At 38.7% G+C, this 26,081-nt stretch overlaps 1 protein-coding gene across 1 annotated transcript; it reads right to left on the bottom strand.

Annotated features, from left to right (window-relative positions):
• Window positions 1–3,158: 3,158 nt before the first annotated feature.
• Window positions 3,159–24,964, bottom strand: LOC144628882 (SLIT-ROBO Rho GTPase-activating protein 1-like). Its single transcript, XM_078486993.1, has 18 exons — window positions 24,719–24,964; window positions 21,121–21,307; window positions 19,975–20,131; window positions 17,891–17,953; window positions 16,778–16,891; window positions 15,677–15,805; window positions 14,088–14,309; window positions 13,531–13,623; window positions 12,153–12,320; window positions 9,416–9,494; window positions 8,996–9,026; window positions 8,735–8,843; window positions 8,481–8,541; window positions 7,568–7,645; window positions 6,786–6,920; window positions 5,890–5,995; window positions 5,008–5,234; window positions 3,159–4,171 (listed from the first exon to the last, which is right to left on the bottom strand). The coding sequence occupies exons 1-18, from the start codon at window positions 24,777–24,779 to the stop codon at window positions 3,198–3,200; spliced, it is 2,994 nt and encodes a 997-aa protein (XP_078343119.1). The 5' UTR covers window positions 24,780–24,964; the 3' UTR covers window positions 3,159–3,197.
• Between the last annotated feature and the right edge of the window lie 1,117 nt (window positions 24,965–26,081).

Genomic DNA, 26,081 nt, shown 5'->3' with positions numbered 1-26,081 from the left:
AGAACGCCTTGAATTACAGCCAAACATTTCCTCCCAAACATTATTATCATTCGACTGCCATTTGGAACACGTTAGCAAGTGAAGCAGCAGCCTTTTGGTGCCTGCATTTAACGGGGCTGTCTCAAAATATTCAATTTATATGGACCTGTTTATTCACAGTTATCCCTCAGCCTTTGTGACTATCGCTATCTACATTCCTTTACATCTCGTGATGAAAAAGATGGCGACAGGAAACTCTCTTCGAGGCCAAACGGAGAGGCAAGACAGCGGAAAGCACATCCAAGTGCATATAACTTTGTCCGTGTGAATTTCATGCTGCTAACTGTGTTGATTGTATGTAACATGCCTGGAGCTATCTTTATCTGACAATAAACATGTTTTCTAAAGAAGATGTTGTTTCCGCGAATGATCTAATTGCAAACTTGATGGTGGATAACCTGCTTTACCTTGAAGTCCTGTTAGATCCGTTCGTCTACGCGTGGCGCATGCCAAAGCTGATCGAGAATCCCTCTGCAAAATTATTTTTCGCAAAAATATCGACAGAGAATCGAATCGAAATAGAAACCAGAACAAGTAAGCAGTTGGAGAAGTTCGTGATGGCGGGTTGTCAACAGTGGCGCTGAACACATAGAAGGAAACCTACTGTATGGCAATAATGGCATGCGCAGAAAATACTCCATGAAGGCGGAGCTCCAGCGCGCGAAGCGCCCAAGCGGAGCACCATGGGTAAGGAAATTTGGTAAACCCATGAAGCCGAAAAAATTTGGTTATCAAGTGAGCGTACGCGCGCGCGCCCGCCCGCCCGCCCGCCCGCCAGAATCAACTGAAGCTGGGTGGAGAAGATTCAGAACCTGGCTGAGGAGAAGAGTGAGCCAGAAGAAAGGCACTCTACGACAACAACCTCGCAAACGGGCACATCCGCATCCACTGCCGCAGGGACTGTCATTCGCGTATCGGTCTCATCAGCCACAACCAAGCTGCTCCTGCCGCATCTCTACAACAACTGTCTACCCCAAGGCGTCGACACCGACCGAGGGATGAAAGGATGTTTTACTCAAGCGCTCCATATTATCTAAACAATCCTTGTTATTGTATACATTATTGTGCCCAGTTATGAAAATATCAAAAATATATAACTAAAATATATACATTGTATAAAACTTAGAGCAATCGAATATATATTTAGCATTTCACTAACGATCACGTGACCTTTATTGTAAAAGGTAGCCTTTGTCGTAAAGATGGCGATGGTTTTGTTAATCTTTTTCATATAAAACTCGATGGAAGTACCCTCCAAATATCATATTACTCGAGATAAAATGTACGTGATATATAAAAAACAATAATAAACATGTATAATGCAACAATTTATGAGCTTCTTTTTAAAAAGTTTAGAATTACTTTAAAGCTGGCATCAGTCAAAATGTCGACACAGCTATCCAGATGGCTAATTTCGAAAAATTTAACCTCGACGTTTGTAGACTTCATGCATCTTAATCTTTCCTAGTCCAAACTATCGGGGTTTTTTCTCTTTTTGTCTGAAAATGTAAAGTTCGTCGTTTGGAATGCACGTTAATTTTCGTCGACCTAACTGTTTTGATAACATTAAACCGTCCGTCTACGCGTGGCGCATGCAAAGCATCAGGAATTCAGTGGCGGATCTTTGAACTTTTCAAAGAAAAAAGAGAAACTTTAGCTCGACCAGGGAAAATAACTCGGGGGGAGGGTTTTCTCGGGTACCCGAGTCTATATAAATGGGCATTCAGTCTTTAAGCTGTTTAAACCATACTTCATCTCCAATACAAAGAGCAATTAACGCAGTTCCAAACTTATAAAACGCTTGTTTTATTTACTTCATTGCTTCATAACTTATCTAATATTCTTACATACACCAAAATATTTCTTCACAATGTCTTTTTCTTTCGAATCTCTAGAATATTATTTAATACCATTTCGGTCATTTAACGAAAATGGTTTACTCCAACTACACGAGAAATAATCAAATTTGCTTAAACAACCCTCCAAACATAAAATGTGTTAACCAAGGGTAGAGTAAAGCTGGAAAACAAAACGAATGGTATAGAGCACCCGGAGTTCAAACAGAAACCGTTCTTTCACCGGTAAAAATTCGAGGAAAACTTCCCTAAAATTAATAATACCTTCTGGTTTAACCTTTTTTGCCTTTTTACTGAGGTGACTTGGCAATCATTGTACAATTTTACGTTATAACAAGTATCTATGGTAATTTCAGCGACTAGTTTAGTTGTTACCCAGGTTCAAACGATTTTATTTTTCAACATGGAAATTCACCGTTCTAATAACACACCTTCTCTACAAAAATACTAACTAAAGGGGAATTCAAATTTTGGTCGACGTTTTCTTCCTACGATGATCAAGTGGCTGATTCTTATAACCTGTCTTTAGGTTTTGGTACAAGAATGTAGAGAGAATCAAGGTTTTGGTAATAGTGTTTTGGCAATTTTTAAAACTAGAACTTAAAGCGGTACGCAAAATCAAGAGGGAATCATTAGAGTCAAACATGTCAAATACGCGAAAAATTTGCTATCATTTTGTATTAAAATGCACATCGAGAAACCAAAAGAAATCATAAATATTTCATATGAATAAAACTAGAACAATAAATCAATACTTTTAGCGGAGTTGTTAATTTTGTACTAGAAACGTATGTCTACCTAAAAAATTACATATTTACAGCACCATTAGAATTCAACTTTGAGTTATTATTTTTCAAAATTAAAATGGTTCTCTTATTTTACTCTTTCACTACACAGTACAAACGTAAGAACAACACTATAAAACAGAACACCTTTTCCCAACCAACCCTAACCCCTCCCACCCCAACCCGGCAACAAATCTGAAAATTTAGATCTAGACTTTTTCGTGACGAGACCCCACCCCACCCTGACAAAAAATCTGAACCACAGAGGTATCTGCTTCTTTATAGCAACCTCCCCCCCTCCCCCCCTCCCACTCCGACAACAAATGTGAACTGGTGTGTACTTCTTTTTACCAAGGACCTATCCCACCATGATAACAAATCTGAAAATACGATATCTTCCCAGACAAAGGTTGAACTAGATTTAAGAATATTGGTTTCTTAATACCACAAATTAAACCCAGCCCTACCCTCCCCAACTTCTCCTTTCCTCGCCTCCCCCCGTCCCTTTCACATACTCTCAAAATGGGGTATCATCCCCCACTGAGCCCCTACTCTTCCTCGGGTCTTCCCCACCCCCACTCCCTCGGTGACTCCGTACGGCTTGCGCCGCCTGTAGAGAGGCTAACAAGTCATCAGAATTTTTGCGAAAGGGGGGCGTCGGATTGCCCTTCTTAGGTTTAGGCATGACCGCTGGGGGAATTTTCGCCCCCGTTGTTGTCCGGGGACTTCCTGGGGGAGTGTGGTTTGCGTCCCCCCTCGGCTGCCATACACCTTCGCCTGATTTGCGGTGTTCTTCCTTCGCAGTTGTTGCTTCTTTTTCGTCTTTTTCTGGTGTCGCTGCGGTATTCTCCTGACCCGGAGACTGTGTTTTCCTAGTGGGTGATATGCTCCGAAGGCGGGGTATATTGAACGGCTGGTCTTTATCAGGCGTCTTGTCAACAGAGCTTTCGCTCTCTTCTCTGGGAGCCTTGCGTAGCAGCGTCAACTGTCGCTTCACGATATCTTCTGATGATATCGCAGGTGCTGCTGCTGCTGCTACCGGTGACACTGATAATGGCGTGGATGTCTTCTTAAACGAGGACGTTCCCGTAGGAGGCGCCTGGGGGCTCGTTCCTAAGGGGCTCGTTGGTTCAAAAGTAGGCGAAGGAATACTATCCCTCCCCCTGAGCGAGCCTTCTCTCTTAGGGATCCTTGGAGGCACGTTAAAGTCCTTAGGTCTATCTGCTCTGCTGGAGGAAACCTTGGGAGAGGGTGACGGCTCTCCAGGGATGGAAATGTTTCCTTCACCGTCAGTAATATCGACATCATCGTCAGTAGGCAGGCGGATGTACTTGGCGGGAACAAAGCCGTCTGTTCCATTGATTGTCCCATCCCACCAGTCATTGTTAAACCTTTTGAATACCCGGATGATGTCGCCTTTTTTGAAGGAGAGCTCCTTTGATGATCGAGCTGAGTAGTCAAACAGTGCTTCTGCATCTCTTGGCTCAAAGTCTGAAAAATAAACAAAATTAAACTGAAAATGCGTTCTTTTCGATTTCTTTTTGGCCCAACATCTCTGTGGGACAAAATTAGATTCCTTCTTCGGGGGGCTAAAAAGACTAGAAAGCCCCTGATTAAGGTTAGGTTTGTCTAATTTTAAAATTGAATCAAATTAAAAAACATTTTTAGCTGATTGATTAGCCTTGCATTTTTGATCAACACAAAGATACGGCAGCCGTAGTTTGCTTATGTTGGTTGAGGCCTAACATAATACACTGTGTTCTTCAATTTAAGCTGCAGGCCTGTTGTCGCTGAAATGCAATCCAACATATGTGCGTGGTTGCAAAGTCGTACTTTCGTTAAGCAGAAAGTACGTACTATACGGAATCTCTACATTCAAGAGATATTCACAGTATAATCCTGATATCTCCAATTTCCAAGTGAAACAAAGTTATTTCGAAAAATCGGGAGGTTCAGAAATCGAGGCTAAGATTGCTGGGGTCGAATGAGAGAAGCAAATCCAAAGGACTCAGGGTTCGTACTTTTTTGAGCTTTTGAAACTCCATGACTTTACATGATCTTTTCGATGACTTTTCAAAGTTTTCTATGGCCAAAATTTGACCACGTTTCTTGGTAATGTTCAAAAATTATCTTGACTTCGGGTGCGTTTTTACCTTTTTCTGCACAAAAAAAACCTGCCTAATTTTTTTGTATAATCAATACCACTTTCCATGAACCACACTTAAATTCCATGACTTTCCAGGCCTTGAGAATGACATTTTAAAATTTCATGATTTTCCAGGTTTTTCATGACCTGTACGAACCCTGTAGCTGTTCAATACACATACCTTCCTCACTGTCGCTTTCCTCAGTCTCTGAGAGGCGTGTATGTAGCGGTTCTCCTGAGCCAGGGAAGACCTCGCCACAGTGTTTAATCAGCAGCTCCATCATACCATTCACTTGACTCTGGTAAGCTATCATGTCCTGCTCAGACGGGATCCGTAATAACGTCGGACCAAATACTACCGCGAGATTGTGAGCATCCATCTTGTTGGCATCGCTGTGTTCAGCCACCCTGCGCAGAACACAGATTAGAAGTGTATAAATGTAAATCATTTTTTCTTTTGTAAATCAGCTCCGCTAAGTAGAGTACAAATAACGCGCGAAGTGAGTACAAAATCTCACCACGTGTGTACTCTGGAGACCGATTTTATAAGGTTTCTGTACGCCTCTTATTTGTTCTCACCACGCGAGAGCGCCAAAAACTGTTCAGTAAGCGTTTGGGATAAGAAATCACTTTATAATAAATTCGGGTATATGGTCGCTGTATTAATTTGAACGACCATTTTGACTCTTCCTACGGGCTCGCAAAAAAAAATTGCATAAAACTTAAAAATTCAGCGATACTTTACACACAAGGACGACAAATAGGATATATCTAGTTACTTGCTATTACAATAATAATAATAATTAATAATTAATAATAATAATAATTAATAATTAATAATAATAATAATAATAATAATAATAATAATTAATAATAATTAATAATTAATAATAATAATAATAATAATAATAATTAATAATAATAATAATAATAATAATAATTAATAATAATAATAATAATAATAATAATAATAATAATAATAATAATGTTGATGATGATGATGATATTTACTGATATTACAGAGGACAGTCTTTAACCTTAACCTTATACTGTGAGTACTTACAAACTCAGGAAAGAGAAAAGGTACTCCATAACGCGAACAACAGACTCAGGCAAGGTATTCAGAACAGCTGATAATTCCTTCAAACCATCCTCTACTGAGCTAGACACTGTGGAAACCAAGCAAAATGGATTGGTCAATTGAGACGGATTAGTTAAAGGAGACACGTCACGGGGACGGCAGATTTTTGGTCTAAACTTTTCTGAAATAAGTGGTGGGCGACTTAAAGGGACTGTGTCACGGATTTTAGCCAAACTTAGGCATAGAAAATGACCATCAAATTCGTTTAAATATATAAAATAACATCTTAAAACAGTGAAGGAACATTTTAATAACACAGCAAATACAAAAGAAGTAACGGATGGCCAATAGCGACGAAGATTGAAACGGATTGCGATATGGGTTTTTGAAATATTGTCCGGCGGACCAGTTTTCAAAGTTAATCTCGTCTGCTTGTAACTTTAAATTATAACGCCAGGGAGACACATTTAGTTACAATGAAGCTATGGATTTGTCAATTAGACCCATAGAAGTAATTTCTTTGCAAAAATTAAATTTCATATCGAGTATTTGGCAAAACGTAATAAAATAAACTTAAATCAGCCGTGACACAGTCCCTTTAACCAATGAAAAACATAAAGGAAAAAAGATATAACCTTCTTCGTTTTCTTTTTGGAAGGTGCGTGGAAACAACTTGAAAAGTTAAGCCTTAATTTTTCAAGTTGCAATCCATTTCCATCCGAGCCATCTGCAGCCAAAGACGCTTGTTAAATTTTGGCTGTTCAAAAATCTGGTAAAATCCATGACAAAACCCCCTTTATTAAAAGGGACATTCAGAAATTACAAGCCTGGGGCTTATTTTCAGAATTTTACAGTGTTATTTACAATGTGATACTTACGGCTTGCTTTGATGAATTCTTGATAATGTGAACTTGAAAAAAGAGGGTCTTCCAATTCTCTGAAGTAAACCCTCAGCAATCCAGCCACAGCGTTAATATCTTTCCAGTGATTTAGACCTGCTAATGGATCCCGACCTAAAGAAAATATGAGCAAAGATTACATGTTATACGAACACTCCTTGTCAGGGTTCGTACTCTTTTGAGCTTTTGAAATTCCATGACTTTCCATGACCTTTTCCATGACTTTTCAAAGTTTTCCATGACCTAAATTTGACCGCATTTTCCTTGAAAATTTTTCACAAATTATCTTGATTTCGGGTAAGTTTTTACCCTTTTCATCGCAAACAAGAATCTGCCGAATTTATTTTGTACAAACAATACCATTTTCCATGATTTTCATGGCCCACATTTAAATTCCAAGACTTTTCAGGCCTGGAAAATGAAATTTTAAAATTTCACGGCTTTTCAGGTTTTCCATGAGCCGTATGAACCCTGCTTGTGAAACGACCATTTCTTAAGACTTTGACTTAACTTTATCCCGAACACAACGTTGTATTTGTGATTTTCCTTTAACCAAAGCGTCAATTTTCCCAAGAAAATGACTAAAATTTCTGGTATTTTCCCTGTATTTAGCAGGAATTTTCGGATTTTCTTGAACAGACTTATTTTTCTGACTTTTTTCTGACCTTAAAAAATGCCCGACTTTTATGAACCTGTGATAAGAAAATCACTGAAGATCACCTAGATTGGTTAGTTTTTGTTTTTTCGTTACTGACATTTACCATTTTCAAATAACTGCTTCATGTCGTTAATTTCCGTTGTAGATCCTGATAATCGAAATATTCCTTGATGGTCCAGACCTGCAAATAATTAAATAGGTTTTTGTTTATGTGGTGTCCTTTATTTAACAGCTATCCTGCGAAATCGCGCAGAATATCCCCTGATACTTTAGCCGGCGAAACCACAGGCCGAGTTGCCTAAATTAAGGCGATATTCCGCAAGGTTTAGCAGGATAATTGCTTTATTATTCAACCAATTGTTAATGAAATATGATTTACAGCTTAAATAACTGTGGTTATGGAGCGCTTTGCAAGACTTTGGACGGACGAATCGTTGCAACCTACGTACATCGCAGAATTTTTGTTAGGGCCGATTTACACGGTACGACTTCCTCGCATGCGACAAGCTTTCGACAGGCCTATGACATGACTCAAGGTTGATTTACACGACGCGATTCGTGTTGTAGTCGTGGCGTAAGCGTGTCGCATTCGATAGTCGTAGGAAAAACCGTACCGTCTAATTCGCCCCTTATGTACAGATGACAGATAAACGTTATATACCATGACGTTCTGTCCTGAACGTTCTGAACAGAGAAACGACCAATCAAAAGAACAACTTGGAACAACAGCAAACTGTTTTGGGTCGAATTTTGGAAATTTTGGGCGGGAAAGAATTAAGTTGGTCTGTTCAATAAGGCTAACGACACTTACAGTCAGTCAACAAGTGAACAGCCCCAGTAAACAAGAAGAGCACATCAAACTACCTTATACATTATGACTCTAAAACAGCTGGAGGGGTGAGGTAAAAAAGAGGGAACTGAAACAAGGTAAGCAAGTACAGTATGCAAAGAAAAAAAGAACAGAGGAAAAAAGAAAAAAAAACAATTGGCAACTAAATGTAAAGTAATGTACTCACCAAACTTTGTAATAAATTTGATACAACTTTCTATAACTTCAGGAATTTCTCTTCCTGTAATCTGTAGTTAGAACAGATTAAGCGTAAATAACTTGTAATGGTTTATACAAGTTTACCCAGGAGGGAGGGGTGGAGGAGGTGGTGAGGCGGGAGGGGGGATGGACCATCCCCTGCGCAATTAATGCAGGGCGCACATTTGTTGATAGTTTTATTACAATTTTTAAAAAATAAAAATCATGTACATGCATACTTACTTTTATATAATTTTCTAGATTGCAACCAAACACTTTGGTTTTCTTTTGCACAGAGTCAAGGATAGCTGAAGCCTCTTTGGATGACATGTCTAAATGTGGTCTCTTGAGCCTGCATAAGGGAAAAAAATAACAGCCTCTTATTTTACGTCACGTTACAATATTGAATTCTGCAAGAATTCTGCAAAAAAAAAAAAAGCCTTTGTATCTTTGGAACGTTCTCTTTAATACACCCTTCAGCAGAAAACAAACAAGCAGTAGTACCTGGCTCCAACTATGTCTGGCGTTACTTCACCTAGAATGCAAAAAAAAAAAGTTCTTAAGATCTATTCTTCTGGATTCACAACAGTTAATATTTTGAGGGCGTGTAAACTTCTCAAAGATATTGCCTTGCAACAATACTGTACCGATTAACTTTGTGAAGTTCTCAGCTTTTTGTAACTATAGATAATTATCTTTAGAAAGTTTTAGTTTACATTAGAAAAGAGAGTTATTTTTCTTTAGTTTTCCAAAACAAGAAATAGCTAAATATTGCTAGACTGTTACATCCGTTCTCATATTTTTCTGTACTCGTTGAACACAGCACACGGCACAAGGGGGTAAGGGTGTTAAATCTCTCGCATTTTTTTTCATTGAAAAATATCTGGGAGGCCATGAACAGTCTAAAACATAAATGCCACCAACCTAGTGTTTTAGTCAGCATATCATTTTCAGCTTCCATCCTGATTTTTAAACTACTGGTGAGAATGAGTTCTCTCATTTTCTGGAAAAAAGTAAAAATATAAGTTGTGAATACAATTCAAGAAGTTTGTTATAAAATACTACTGCAGGTTGACTGTTGTCAGATGACACATGCAAATGTTAACCACCAAAATCTAGGCCCGCCAAAACCATGATGCGTATTATTTTTAAGATAAAAGATAGATACATGACAGTCTTAAAACTGAATTGTGTAATAATTTACAAAGGGATAAGTTATAAAAAAAAAGAAAAAAAAAACATATATGATACAACTATTAAAATCTATTATAACTATATTAAAAATTTGCCATAGAGGGGAAAAAACTATGTTTAAAACGATTGGTTTGAGCCTTATATGCTTGAAAATGACATTGACTTCTTAAGGTGGCTCAGCTGGATTTTCAAGGGGTAACACCGCTCAAGTTTGAGAATTAACTACGTCGCCAATAACAATGCTATCGAAAAACGATCACCACAGTTGTATTAGATAAAGATGAAATTTTTTTATGACCAGTGTTTTATGGACATCGGAGTTGCCATAGCGACGAAATGACGTCATTACGTTTTTTACTTTCGCTCGTATTACTCGGCACCAGGAGATTTTTTTCGAAAATCGCTCAAAGGAGCTTGTACCACACATAGTTGCCTCGATGTTGGCAAAGTTTGAACAAATTCTATGAGAGCGTTTTCGAAATATTTGTGGATGAAGTTTTCGGGCCTATAAATACAGTCAAAAACATACTAACGAGAAAATGGGGTAATATCTGAAGAAAACGACGCGCCTGTGAATTGCAATTTCATCTTATAGTAGTTTGATTCCATTTAAAATCGTGTGTAAAACAGTGGTGGGGATTGTTTTGGTCGATTGCGAGAAAAAAGAATTTGACGAGCGAGCGTTCAGGTGCGCTTGTTGCCATTTTTGTTTATAATTTCGTCTATGCCTACAAAAGTGATAATAAATTAAAAACCGCTCGATGATTTTTTTTTAAAATTTGACAAACACGAGGTTTGTCAACAATTGATATAGCTTGCAAGTTTCAAGCTCATTGAAAACATTTAAGGCAGTAAAATTGGGCCTCCAATGTACTGATTTTTTCTCGCAGATTTCGTGTTTACAAGCGAGTGTCCTCATTATTCACGGGTATTGTTTTCAAGTTTCAAATCCACGTGCACGACTTCAGCAAAAAAATTCATGTGCATTAAATAGGACGCGCGACTGCTTTCCGAACAGTTTTCCGAAACATGCTTATATTGCTTAAGAAATTGTAACAGCATTTGTCGGGCGATTGATGTCAAGGGCCTCTGTCCAGAAAACGAAAGCTATTATTCTGCATATATTGTCATTGCTATTCTCACCCCAACGCAGATTAGTATGCTTCGGAAAAATTTTCGGAAAGCAATCGAGCATTCTGTTTAATGCAAATGATTTTTTTTGCTGGAGTGGTGCACGTAGATATGACACTTGAAAACAATACCCGTGAATAATGAGGACACTTGCTTGTAAACACGAAATCTTCGAGAAAAAATCAGTTCATGGGAAGCCCAATTTTATTGCCTTAAATGTTTTCAATGAGCTTGAAACTTGCAAGCTATATCAATTGATGACAAACCTCGTGTTTGTCAAATTTTAAAAAGAATTCATCGAGCGGTTTTTAATTTATTATCTTTTATGTAGGCATAGACCAAATTATAAACAAAAATGGCAACAAGCGCACCTGAACGCACGCTCATCAAATTCTTTTTTCTCGCAATCGACCAAAGCAATCCCCACCACTATTTTAAACACGATTTTAAATGGAATCAAACTACTATAAGATGAAATTGCAATTCACAGGCGCGTCGTTTTCTTTAGATATTGCCCCATTTTCTCGTTAGTATGTTTTTGACTGTATTTATAGGCCCGAAAACTTCATCCCCAAATATTTCGAAAACGCTCTCATAGAATTTGTTCAAACTTTGCCAACATCGAGGCAGCTGTGTGTGGTACAAGCTCCTTTGAGCGATTTCCGAAAATCTCCTGGTGCCGAGCAATACGAGCGAAAGTAAAAAACGTAATGATGTCATTTCGTCGCTATGGCAACTCCGATGTCAATATAACACTGGTCATAAAAAATTTCATCTTTATCTGATACAACTGTGGTGATCGTTTTTCGATAGCATTGTTAATGCCGACGTAGTCAATTCTCAAATTTGAGCGGTGTTTCCCCTAAAAAATCCAGTTGAGCCACCTTAAGTTATACGTACACATGTATTTACATTTTCCTGTGGTAAGAATTTATGCAACAATACTGTACCGATTTAATTACGAAAGCTCAAGTCTGCACCCAATCAAAGAATCCCATCAGGCTGGAGCTTATCCCCCTCTCACAGCATTACTGCTCCCTCCTGGATGGAATGCTAGTCTATCAAAGGATTACCCTCTAGCATTAAATTTGACAGTACTCAATTATACACCTTGTAGAGAAAGGCACTGTAAAGGTACCGGTAAAAGTGATTTTACCCAAAAACACAACATAAGTAATGATCCCAGCAAGGGCTCTATGGGCTTAGTCAATAGGCCACCAAATGTCCCACGTGTGTAAATTACACACCAAAAAACACCTGCCAAAAAGTGAATGGCACACATAAAACATAGCGGACATACATGTACAGATCATAGCAAGAATATATGTTTACATACCGTCATATAATACATTTCTAGATCTTCACTGCTGTTCTTGATTGATTGACAGCTCACACTTCCACTGACAGAGTCTACTTCACCATTAGCCACTCTCATCATCTCATTGTCCCATTGCCGATACATTTCACTGAGTGCATCTGTTGTGGCTTCGGCTGTCTTATCGATCTTTTGCGACAAACAGACAACAGGGTTTGAAACTAAAATTTCGGAGCACTCGCCATCTGGGCGAGTGACTAGCAAATTGCATTCGCCCAAATCAGTTTTCACTCGCCCAGTCTCCTCCATTAAACATTTAAAAAAGTGAATCCCCCCCCCCCTCCCCCATCGCCCTGTATTTTGTTAGCAAAGTATCGAAATTGTACACTAAAATTCGCGGAAATTAGCCATCTTGCCGCGTTTTGCAGCTCAGTGGACGAGTCAGTGTTTTTATGCCATTTCTGTCTGTTTACAAACCAATGTTGCTTGTGGACAGCGTAGATTGTTTTTTTAAGTGGAATATAAAAAGTTACACCTATTTTGACTAACACATTTTGAAAAAATCGTACTCGCCAAACCGGGCGAGTGATCCGTGAGTTGTACTCGCCCGACCGTTTTCACACTCGCCTGGGCGAGTGGGCGAGCGCTAATTTCCAACCCTGAGACAAGTTTTAAGGTTGAAAGGTCTTTAAAGGGAACCTCAACTCTTACGACAAGTTGACGTTGAATTGTTTGAAATAATGCCGAAAATTCAAATTTAACAGGGCAAGGAAGAAATTAATAGCATTTAATAGCAACAAGAAGTGGAAAAGATTATGGCTTTTAAATTTTCAGCGGGCTGCCATTTTGGCTTCTATGACGTGTAACGGTTGCTGTTTTTGTTAGAAAGCAGAGGATCTATTGTGTGAAACAATTGGGCAACCATTACATGTCATTAAATCTAAAATGGCGGCGCACGGGAAATTAAAGCCATAATCTTTTTCACTTTTTGTTGCTTTTAAATGTTATTTCCCCTTTGTCCTGTAAAATTTGAAATTTAGGCATTATTTCAAACAATTCAAATTCATGCAACTTCCGGCAAGAGTGAACGTTCCCTTTAACAATCTTTTTGTGTATACATTAATTAAGTGGATTTCATTGATAATTTTTTTCTGCCAAGCTTTAGATTGGTTGATGTCGAAACAAAAAAAAAATGAACTGAAAATATAAACAAAAAGCATCAATGAAAAGTTAAAAAACTGGAAGCAAAACTCACGGCAATCCTAGATTACATGCAGCTTGAGTGTGCTTTGAGAATGAATGCCTTATATTTTTATTTGCAGTTTTATGGATTTATGCTTGACTCTTATGCATTCTTCAAGCAATAAGGAAAAATAATTAATGAACAATTAAAACCAACCTCCTCTGTTTCTGTCTTTATTTTCTGGAGTCTCTCATACACTTTAACGTGGTGTTCTATAACATCCGTCTGTTGAGGTGACACTTGATTTAACTGTCAACAAAAATATACAAAGAAAGTTTCAGAAAAAGTGAAGAGGTAATAACCAAAACAAGTGAAAGGTAGTCTGTTGCATGCCTAGTGGTGCTCATTTGCAGTTTCTATAGCATGTAGTAAATAGGAAATCAATCTTTTCCCCTTCCCTCTTGAATATAATATGATGACCATGCATCCATGTCGTCATTCACAGATTGCAAATGTTATACGCTTGAGTTAACCCCTGGGGAGGGCCCGGGGGGGGGGGGGGGGGTTACCATTCAACAGAAGCCCTGAAACACATTTTTTCAACATATTTCATAAGTTATTTCTTGAAAAAACTCAATCGTGTTCAACTGGGATTTATTCTTCAACTTAACATACTTTGTTTTTAATTTGAGTTTAAATCTAGATGAGACAAGTACAGTGCCTTGTCTTGCCTCTTGCTAGTTACGGCCCTGAAGTTGCATGAAGATACCCACCTCTTCATCATTGTAGGGCAAATAAGCAAACTTAAATGGCAGTACTACAGTTGCATGATTGTCCTCAAAGAAGAACTGCTTGTCTTTGTCAGCTTCAACAGAGAGTTTCGCTTCACGTAGGCTATTGACAGATTGAATGGTTGCTTCGGCAAGGTTAGCTTCTGCCGTCACGTATGCTTCAACTCCTCGCTTGAAAGAGTCGTGGAAATTGCAGTCAAAACCCTGTGTAAATACATGTTAATTGTACAACTTTAGAGTGTGACAGCATGTAAGAAAAAATATGTCTCTGGTCAAAGTAGGTAACAATAAAGTTGGCACTTGAGCCTAGTATACATGTACCTGCCAACTTTTTCTGGGCCAAAGGCGTAGTAAGATTTTTTATCCCCAAAAGTGGCAGGGTTTCCGAAGATGATACAACCATGTCCGAAGACGTCCGTAGTATTCTGAAGACGTTCCGCACATATCCCGATCCCATTGGTGGACGTGTTTGCATGCTAAACACAACCTCGTTCCCAATGCTTTTCAATGAATCCATCTGAGATTTTGGGGCAAGTGTCGAGTCAATAACTCAAGTTTTCATTCCTCACATTGGTTTTACTTATTAATAACAAATTTTTAGAAAGTGTGTCGGTTATGGTTGTAATAACTCACATTAATTTTCAACTAGGTGTGAGAAATTGGTTCGTAAGCATGAGTTGGCGTGAGATCGAAGTTTTCAACTCACAGGCGTGAAACTCGTGCCTAAGGCGTGAGAGTTTGCAAGTATAGCCTAGTGGCCCATCACACATGGCCAGCACCTATCTTCTGTTTCAATAAACTTGAGTGACTAAGAATATTTCTGCCCCACTGCCCCCTGGATTAGATGTCATTCCATTACAGCGTTACCTCCCAGCATTTAATCTGGGTGGATTAAATCCTAATTGATGGAGAAAGTGGCATTGGATTGGCCACACTGGTAAACAACATCACTCGGCAGGTACTACGATGGAATCCTCAGGGCAAGAGGAAGAGGGGCCGTCCAAAGAACCCCTGGCGAAGAGGTGTAGAGGCTGAAGTGAGGATTTGGGGCCACACTTGGACCACACAGGGAAGGCAGGCCCAGGAAAGAAGCTGATGGAAAACTGAGATCGTCAATGGCCTATGCTCCACACCGGGATAATGGCTTGAGTTAGTGAGTGAGTGGAAAGAGGCACTTTAAGAGTACAGTGGCAACACACTGAACCTGGCCAGGGCATCAAAGGGTATTTTGTTCTAATGTACAGAATCACCAAATTCTTAGAACGATAGTATACATAGAAAAATAATGTGAAAACCAATCAATTTTGGGTGCTGGGGATGCCAAGGATTATATTAAACTAAAATGTAACCTCACATTTTATTTGTTACTACAGTCGAATCCTGATAACTCGAACCTTCAAGGGAAATCGAAAAAGGTTCCAGATATTGGGAGTTCGAGTTTTTGAGGGTAAAATAAGTACTAAGAAAAACAACCTGGAGGGGAATCGGATAAGGTTCGAGTTAGCGGGAGGATAGAGTTATTGAGGGTTCGAGTTATCGAGATTTAACTGTACTAACTGTACAATACTTACATCTACCAAAGTGCTCAGGAACCCGTTGTAATAATTTTCCAAGAAGCGGTTTGTAGACTGCAGGGATAACACATAATCATTCTTTGCTTTTACACTTTTCTTCTTGCATTCTGTGAATTTTTGTTGATGCTACACACAAACAATAAAAGAATCAAATTAATTCTCAAAAAACTAATAATTAGGTTATACACTACATAGTTTGCACAGTGTCATACCCGCTGGTTGAGAGTTAGTGGCAACTGGCATTTCAACCCAACCAAGTGACCTTCAGAGTCAATTTAACTGTCATTGTCAGTCGATGATGTTAGAAGTCTGGTCTGTTGAAGCTGATTGGTAAGTTTAGCCATGATATTATTGGCTGTAAGTCTTGTGTTAGGTTTGTCAACAGCCATTGACCAGTCAGTTTTAATCTACGTCAGTCACCAACATCAATCACCAACAACAGTTCTTTTCAGAACTACCGTAATAATTCGATTAAGCGCCCTGGGCGCTTATTAAATTTTTGGACCTTGAGAGTGGGCGCTTACTCGAGGTGGGCGCTTATTCGAGGCTGGGCGCTTATTAAATTTTCGCCATTTTTAGCAAGAAAACAATGTTTAATGACAAAACGTGAAGATGTATCAAAGCTGAATTTTAACTGTTCATTGAAAGTTTCTTTAAAAATACTAAAAAAACGCGGTCTACTGGTAAGTCTCTCAGTAGTACTTAGTCAATTTAAATCTCAATAGCTGGAATAGTAAATACTCCTCTTGTGCCCTCTTTCTAGGGGGTGGGGGTGGGCGCTTATTCGAGGCTGGGCGCTTATTAACTTTTCCTACCAACAGGGTGGGCGCTTATTCGAGGCTGGGCGCTTATTAACTTTTCCTACCAACAGGGTGGGCGCTTATTCGAGGCTGGGCGCTTATTAACTTTTCCTACCAACAGGGTGGGCGCTTATTCGAGGCTGGGCGTTTATTAACTTTTCCTACCAACAGGGTGGGCGCTTATTCGAGGCTGGGCGCTTAATCGAATAAATACGGTACTCTCACCCAGACTATCACAATTTACAACTATCGGTAGTATTATTATATGCTGCTAATAAACTTGTATCCAATGTAGTACCTTTTCTACTTGCTTGGCCATTTTCTCATTCTTTCGCCGTGAATCTTCCATCTTTTGAAGTTTCTGCTCAGCACTTTTGCTCTCAACAGCCATGGTGTGATATCTATGGAGTCTCTACAACAAACATAATAAAAATGTATGAGCTTCATTGTAAAATAGTTATTAAACTAAAGGCCAAAATTTACCTTGGAACACCTTAAATAACTTGGCTACATCCGGCTACATGTCCGGTCTCATCCCATAGATTCAAATTGTGAAGCGCATTGATCACGAGCTTTGTAAATGCCCTATATAAGCACCCATATCATATCATACATGTATGCACTCCTCTTAGAAAAATGTCAACACAGATCAAATTTAGAGTCCTACATGGGAAACAAATTGCAGTGTGCCCTCAATAACAAGTTAAAGAAATACTGCAACAACATCAAATCATTTAAATGAGAGCCGAAAAATGCCCAATAAAACACTTAACATGTAGTACATGTAATTTAAGTACATGACTTTGTATGATATGATAGCGACTCTTACAATGGCAATTTTTCTTGGACAATTCTGTCCAAGTGGGGAAGATGCACTGAGGTTATCCTTATGTGCCTCAAATCATTTGAATGACAGCCGAAAAATGCCCAATAAAACACTTAAAATGTACAATGTACATGTAATTTAAGTACATGACTTTGTATGATATGATAGCGACTCTTATAATAGCAATTTTTCCTGGACAATTCTGTCCAAGTGGGGAAGGTGCACTGAGGTTATCCTTATGTGAGGCATCAACCCGCGAAATTAGAAAACTGGTATAATTAACAACAGTGGCAATTAATTACCACAGTGTAACAAATTCAACTGGGGCCACCCAATATTTTTCAGCCAATCACAAGAGTTTGTTCATCAGCAGTCCAATCACATTTTAACTGCTAGTTCGACAGGATCAGATGCAATGACTGTGCAAAAGCTCAGTGTTTACAGCAAAATGTAATGCTGTTGACTTCAATCACTGGAAGGGCGAACAAACATTATTTTACTGAATGGCAGCCATAGGGTGGCCCCAGTTAAATTATATACACAGTAAAATAACAACTGAATTATAATAAATAGCGACTATATTACTCTGTGAAGTTCTTGGACTGATTTCAGCAGCTCATCTTGTAGAGTAGTTGCTGTCTCTCGGCACTGAAGAACACAAATAAATACCATGCCCTCAAAAAACTTCAATGGTACATAAAGTGACCCCTCCCACTGAGAAACATGCAGCAACATTCATTGGCTTTAAAGTTTCAGATTGTTTCATTAAAAACTGTTGGCTGTACAGAATAGGATAGGATAGTAACTTTACTAAAACACGGTAAATTCATCAGAAATTCAATTATAAAATACTAAAATGGTAATAAATACAATACTAAAAACAAAACAATACTAATCTATACTAACATAACTCTGCTTTACATGAATGCCGTGTGCTATAAAAAGTAAAAAGCTAGTTAAAGACTAAGAAAAATGATTTCGGCAACCAATTTGAAAAACCATTGAGAGTTTGTGGGTTATAAGTTGCGTTAGAATACTTGGTTAAGGTGAAATCTGCACTGGGGCCAAGAGACCCATCAGGCTGGAGCTTAAATCCCAGTTTCCATAGCATTAAGGCCATCCAGGGGGGAATACACTTTTGACTTATTATTTTAATTAACAAGTCAAATGTCTACTCCCCCCTGGATGGGATGCTAGTCCATCAAGGTTGCCCCCCCCCCCCCCCGTTTACCCCAGCATTAAAATCATTAGTATCCAATTCCATTTACATGTATACTCCTTTGTTGAGAGAGGCAATATGAGAGTTAAAAGGTAATTCACGTGAAATAGAACTGTTCATAGATTTCCAACCAAACTTTGCCGGTTCATTGTTTACCTTTTAAAGGGAACTTAAATTATGGAATAAAAAAGGGAGGTCACCGTATTCGTTTAGGAGCAGAAAGACCTTGTATATACCAAATAGTCCCTCAATAATTCCTTTGCGAGTACTTGCAAAGTACATGTTTTCGGTCATAATGTTTTATTCTGCCATAGAAATTGATCTATATTCTAAAGTTTTATAGAAAGAAGTTGATCGCTACTCTTGAACTAAGAGAAAAAAATGATAGGTCACCGTACTTGTTTACGAGAAAACATTGATTTATCTCTCTCGCGAGCCAAGCCGCTTAGAAAAAAGCAGCCATTTTGTTTGTGTGCACATGCTAATTACGCATAAAATTCTGTGCAGTAAGGATGAGCAATGCAATACTAAGGAATCACCTTTTAAAAGTGTCCTACCCTAGGAAAAAATGCAGTTACCCCGACCAGAGCTCTATCCCAGACTGCTTGATCCAGAGTTTAGCACGCCAACCATTTAGGTCACTGTTCCTCCCACAAAAATCAATACTTTGCATGCATTTTTCATACAGCAAGAAGCCATGTGGCTTTTAAGACAGGGCTACATGTACATGTAGTAGCGTTATTTCCTTGTTTATATTGTTCAACAAGGAAATAAGGCTATGTTGCGTTATACTGAAAACTGATATCCGATATAAGAAATATGATGCTCGGCCACCAGTTAGGTCAAACCCACCTTTGGTCATGAATTGTTTACACCGCTTTAAATGTAGAGATGTCTGTCTTCTTTCTAATACTAAAACTCATGAAGTAATTATAATTATAACTTTTCTCTTTTTTTTTATATCTTGTACTAGTCTTTTATAACTGCCTCCATCCTTCTGCCTCATCTAAGCAATTTCAAGTGGCTGGTAGTGAGCCCAACAGATGAAGTGACATAGAAAGCCCTTACTAGAAAAACAACCACTAGGCAAGTAAATAAAATCCCTCAATCCAATACCCCTTCCCCATGCCAGGTCATTTCAAGTGGCTGATGAAGATGACCCGTTTTAAGCCAATCAAAATGTGTGATCTTCAATACCCTTCCTACAAAAAACTTAACCGAAAGCATGAGACAGTGTCGGCCGCCAGTGGCCTGGACCATCTAATAAAACAATATAATTCACATATGGAAATATATCCAAAATATACACATGAAAGGTCTGTATGCATGTACCGTACCTTGAAACATCTATTAATTATGGCCTTTGCAGGTTAGGGGGTGAACATGACAAGTATTATGTCTGATTAAACAATTGCAAGTATTCCTATGAATATACATTACCGGCAAGTACCTTTTTGGAAATTCTCGAACAGTCATCGCTAATAATCATAAATCTATTAACAATGTTGTTGGCAACATTGTCACTAAGGCCTTGATGCATCTTAGATTTGTTCTTGGTTTCAATAAGAACTTGCTGCCATAAATCCATTGTGGTTCCTTTCTCCTTCCTAATAAAAATAACAACAAAATAAAAAGATTTCAACTTTACAACAAAACTTAAATTTATAAGGTTTTACAGAGTGCAAAGAAAATACACATTTATTTTATTAAGTTGCTCCAAGGCTTGGAACAAGATCAAGCCATTACACAGAGCTTCGCTCTAGATAGCAGAGACCGGGTGCCACAGGTGACCTACTTTTGTCTTTGGGCAACTTGTATGACTTTGCTATCATAAAATCTTTTTAGAGCGGGGCACCCAGGAACTATTCTAAGAGCACAGCTTTGATAACACTGTAGGTCCTAGCCAAAAGGCCTGTCTAAGCCTTCAAGAAAACTGAGTGGTGCAGAATATAAATCCAAAATATTGTTTGTAACAGTTGACAGTTGACTGTCCATAATAATAATTATGGTAGCCAAGTTCACCAAACTTCAGGCAAATTTAATTTAACTGTTATCTGGTATCTGCCTGGGTTCGACCCCTACTGGGGGCATCAGAAATTATATTTTCTAAGTAATTTGAAATGAGAAATCAGAATGCTTCTAAATTCATTTTCTAAATACAATCAAGGCTGTTGCAGTATCAATAATAATAATAATAAATAAATAAACACAAATGGTATCTAAAAAGGAGGACAATGAGGTTATATACTTTATTATAAGGTAAAGGTAAAGTTTGGTTCGAGCCTAGTGGCCCATACAGGCTGGAGCTTATCATAGCATTAAGCTACTGAGAGTATTGCTACTCCCCCCTGGATGGGATGCTAGTCCATCGCAGGGTTACCCCCCAGCAGTAAATTCGCCGGTACCCATTTATACACCTGGGTGGAGAGAGGCACTGTGAGAGTTAAGTGTCTTGCCCAAGAACACAACGCAGCGCCCCGGCCAGGCCTCGAACCCAGGCCGTCCAACTCGGAGGCAAGCGCGCTAACCATTCGGCCACCGCGCCCGCCTCCCACGATACTTTATTATAATAATAAAATAACTGCACTTGTTGTACCTTTGGGTTTTATGCCTTTGGAGCTTGTCCAAATACATCCTTGAAAGTCTTTCTAAGTTTCTAGAGTAATCCAGTTCAATCTCTGACAGCCTCCTGAAAAACTCCTGCAGATCAGCTAGGAAAAGAAGCTTTCCTTCTGTCCTGCTATCAAAGCATTTGAGCTGCTCAATCAGAATCTGCCGCACCTCTGAAACAAAACAAGAGTACACAGCAGGGTTAATTTTGTTTTTAAGGCTGTGTTGACACTTGGTGCCTGAGTACGATTCTCACTCCTGGGCACCAATGTGAACATACTATTTTTTCAAGTGCCCATGCCATAATTCAGGTGCCTGTGCCTGAGTCGAGTACAAGGTTTTGGGCACTTATTCTGTGATAACTTATCCCAGGGCCTCTCTGCAGGGAGGCTATGCTAATCGCCAAGGCCAAGTTGTTCAAAGGGGTGACCAGGGCCCGGTTGTTCAAAACTCCGATTAGCACTAATCAGCGATTAAATATGCTAATCGGCGATTAAAATTTAACCTGCGATTAGATTGCGTTGTTCAAAGCCGATTAGCGCTAATCAACGATTAAACTAAGGGTTAAATTTAACACTGCTCCGGGAGATGATTAACTCACTAATCGACCGATTAAACTGGAAAAAAATGGCGTACTCGTTCTTTGTGAGACAAAGACGTATGCGAAGTTATCAATATAACGGCACCATACCGGCTTGTTGCGATCAAGAACTACAACCTTTTTCGTTAAAATAGTTTTATTTACTTTTTGCTGTACATTTCTTTTCTGTGTAAGCTTTATTTAAAGCTTTATAAAACAATAAATACAATACAAACAGTACAAAAACAAGAAAGACGGACTTCCTTCGGCAGAGCGTCCAGTAAATTACAAACCTCGTAGAGGCGGATTTACGAAGCCTTGTCTCGCTCTGAGACCAGTTGTCCAAATGCTAGTCATCACTATGATTTAATGCGAGTGGAAACATGATTATTTTCGAATCGGACCAGTTAGTTTTACGTCGCCACAACTGTTTTCCATTTACCACATGCGACACTGCGGACGCCATATTGGAAACCATCGAAATGTTTACTCAAGGAGAAATGCATTCTGGGATACTAATCATCGATTAGCGATACAATACAATTGGTTTTACACCAAGTACTAACCGTTAATCGGCGATTAACTAATCTCGCCTCTAATCGGGCTTTGAACAACGTTCTCAATTCCACCGATTAGCTAACCCAGTGTTAGTGATTTTAATCGACAATTAGGCTTAATCGTTGGTTAGTTTAATCGGAGTTTTGAACAACCGGGCCCAGATTTCTTAAGAAGAACTTTTTTACTTTTTTTTTTAGAATATTAAGAATAATTTAGTAAATAACTGCAAGTTGGTGATAATATTAGGGATTCGCTGTACATAAAACAACAAAAATTCCCTTGAATAAAAATACAGCTTAAGGATGTGTTCTGTGTTGATAGTAATTTAATTCTTTGCCAAGCCAATCCCTAAGTTCAAGGAAGGAAGCAAGATTATAGCCGTAATTCTAAACTGAGAAAAATCATAACTTCCTGTTCCAACTACAAGATAACACATGTAAAAGGTCAGACATATAAAACAATAGTCGTGCTATTTCTCTTGAAACCAGAAATACTCAAAGCTGACTGAACAAAATTTGTAACAGAACAGAACATACACACATTTGGTAAAACTTGAATAGTTTTGTTCAAGAAGCAGAGGATATATATTAAGCCAAGCAGAAGTGTTTGTTTCACAGGAAATGATTTCCAGTTAGGATGAAGAGTAAACAAATAACTGCTATCAGTCAAATCATTATTAAACGACTATTTTGCTTTTCAAGAACATGCAATATAGCAATCAACTGCACAACAAGAAAGTCTGATACATTTATGTCTCAGACATAAAAGTTCTACTGAAACAGTTCTGAGTTAATCCATTAATACATGGAGTTCAGATTGAGCCATAGTTGTACTGCAAGGGTACAATAATTTGCATAATATGCCCATGGGTGAAATAATATTGGATTTATCCACCAAATGAATACAAACAACTGAAAATGTTTTAGGTTTTAATAGCTACATGTACAATTACAAAGTTTCTAAACAATACCAAGATAAAAATTTTACGATGTATAAATTTGAAACTATAGCATGCTGTGATTAAGATCAGAGCTGAAACTAAAACGTGGATTGTTTATACAAGCTTGAAAATATATATTATTTCAATTCTACAGTCCAAAAAGCTTAAAGATCGGCTACTTAGCACTATATAATCTATTGTGTACAGAAACATGTGATTATGAAAAACACAGTTGGAAAATCCAATTTATTTAATAAAAAATTTCACGGGGCTTTCACCATTTTGTACAAACTATTCAACAAAACGCAGTGATTTAGGCAGTTGTCGAAGGTGTGGAAATTCGATTTTAAAATCTCGTGACCCAACACTGGGCAGTATATAATTTGATGAGCTTAAAGAGAAAAACTCTTCAACTGTTTTTGACAGCGAATTCCCTTCAGACACGCAAGTCTTATTTTTTTACATAAAATTGTTCATTCGTGGACTTGAGGATGTGGATATTATAATTAGCATTGAGGAACTTTCGATGTAACTAAAATCTGAAAAGCTAAAGATCAACCAAAATTAAACGCACGGCAATTACAACCAAATCAGTTTTAATATCACGACAAAATCAAGAAGCCATTATATTCAAAATGACAAAGCAATTTGTCAAACTACAAAAGTAACGAATTAAATTTGTAAGCCCGACGAATTTCAATAAGGTCATTTGTGAATGCTTGCGGTATCTTGCAAGCCCATACTCGACCAAAATGTCTCCAAATGAACAAAGCTCTCCAAGATTTTGCAGTAACGTTTCATTTTGAAGAGGTTTAAATATTTAATGCTTCTAAACACGTTTAAATTGACAAATTTAAACCAAGACTCTCTCTCCATTTTGACCACGAGGGAAACCCATTTATTTACAAGTAATTTTAATTCTGCAATCTTGTTTCTGGAAAATTGGACCTCGTCAAAAGCTTCGCGAAGCAGCGATGAATGACTAAAGAGTCGCAAAAAGCAGCTACTTCTACAAACAAAAATGTTTCCTAAAACCAAATACATCCATTCATCAAACCTCACACTTGACGAAGTTTGCTTGTCGGTACAAAGTAAACCTACAGCTATTTCTGACCGATGAAATTTACTACTTCATATTTTAATAACACCACAGCATTTAACACAAGGCTAGCTAGCTTTTAAAACTTCCTACTCGTACATTTTGCGCGAAAGAAGCAAGGGAAGTTTATCTCTCCACTGAACGAGAAAAAACAAGCAAAACAGCCTAATATTTACCGACTGTCTCGCAGAAATCAACGCGCGCTCAATAGTCACTCAGCGCTACTGAAAAACGATAAGAGAACTGCCCCCTCGTCCGACGCAAGCTCGCTAAAATAATTCATCTCCGGAAGCCGTATGGCGAATATCTCGATTATTTTCTCGACATCACCATGTTTAATATCAACTGTTCATTTATTCGCTGCCTGTGGCAGCATCGTTTCAACACAGAACAAAATAAAGACTGACCTTTCGTTTGAGTGTCGAACTCCAACACAGCGGCCTTCCCTTTCTTGCCGCTCGACGTCATTTTTATCTGCTAAAACGTGCACGCCACTACGCCATCTTGATACTTGATGATTGTTCTTTAACAAGGAAGGAACTCGCCAGTTTTTGGCAAGTTTTTAGATCAAGAAACTCTTTGTTTTGAGACCAAAATTCACGCACATAGGAGAGCTGGCTTGCCGGAAGGAAACTTCGAAACTACGCTGGCACCCAGGCTCCATCGACTTAGGCTTTCGAAAGCGAGGCTGCTCTTTTTTGGGCTTTTTCCAGGAAATTATTTCCTCTTTTGTCCATATTTGGAGTTATCATTTTCTTCTTTTTCTGCTTTCACGAATCTTTGTGCCAAAAAAAATCCTGGATATCATTATGAGCTGATTTTATTCGTTGAACAATACAAGTATATATATCTTGCGCTGATCGGAAACGAAAATCGGAAATGAGCTACAGACATACCTCCCCCTACTCAGGGCATCAGATCTAGACATTGTGCATCCGGGGACGGGGATCCGATTTAAAAAAAAAAAAATAGAAAAGTTTTAGCCGCCGTTTTCAATCCACCTGATTCTATGCATGTCATAAAGACTTCTGTTTTAGCAATTTCTCTTAGTTCTATTCATTCTCTTGTGGTTTTCCTGTCCGCTTAATCGCCTCCTCGCTTTCATTTGGATCTCTCCAGTTCGTGTCTGGTGTCGTTCGCGTCCTCCGTTTTTGTGGCGCCGGTCCTGGGCTGCATGCTCTTCCCGCTCCACACTTTCTTTGTCTCGCCTCCTCGTCCTCCTTCGGGCTCTTCTCTCTGTGGACACTTCATCTCTTGTTTCGGAGGCCTAGTGATGATCGATGGAGAAAGAATACAGGTTGGAGTTTTTCTTTCGTAGGCAACTTAGCCTGCGTAGCAGGCGCCGTAGCTTCGAAAAGTGCGAGGGGGCCACGCGAGGATTTTTCTTCGCGTGGCCTTCTCGCGATCGCGCTCTCGTTTTTAAAAATGCGCTAAAATAACTAAACAGGCCATATAACAGTTCAAAACGCGGGTATCGCGTGCGTACGACCATTGTATATAAGTAACTGAGCTCGCTGGCTGAGTACGTGACATGATGCGACATGACTTGATGTTTGCGTGACACGTCGCTTCTTTAATTTTTCTGTAGCGATAGTTAAGAATTAATTGGGTGAAGGGTGGGGTAGGGATGATTTTGAAGAACCCACTTAAGTGATCCCTAAAGGGGTGGAACTCTGAAGGGTTCAATTCACATTACCCTCGAATCGAGAGCTTGCGAGCAGGCTGATTGCTAGCTTTTGTCTGCTATTGTTTTTCGCTGGTATTTCTCAG

The sequence above is a fragment of the Oculina patagonica genome, chromosome 10 (assembly GCF_052425735.1).
Source record: "Oculina patagonica isolate OP01 chromosome 10, crgOcupat, whole genome shotgun sequence".
Classification (NCBI taxonomy): Eukaryota; Metazoa; Cnidaria; class Anthozoa; order Scleractinia; family Oculinidae; genus Oculina; species Oculina patagonica.
This window is presented reverse-complemented; position numbering and strand designations above follow the sequence as displayed.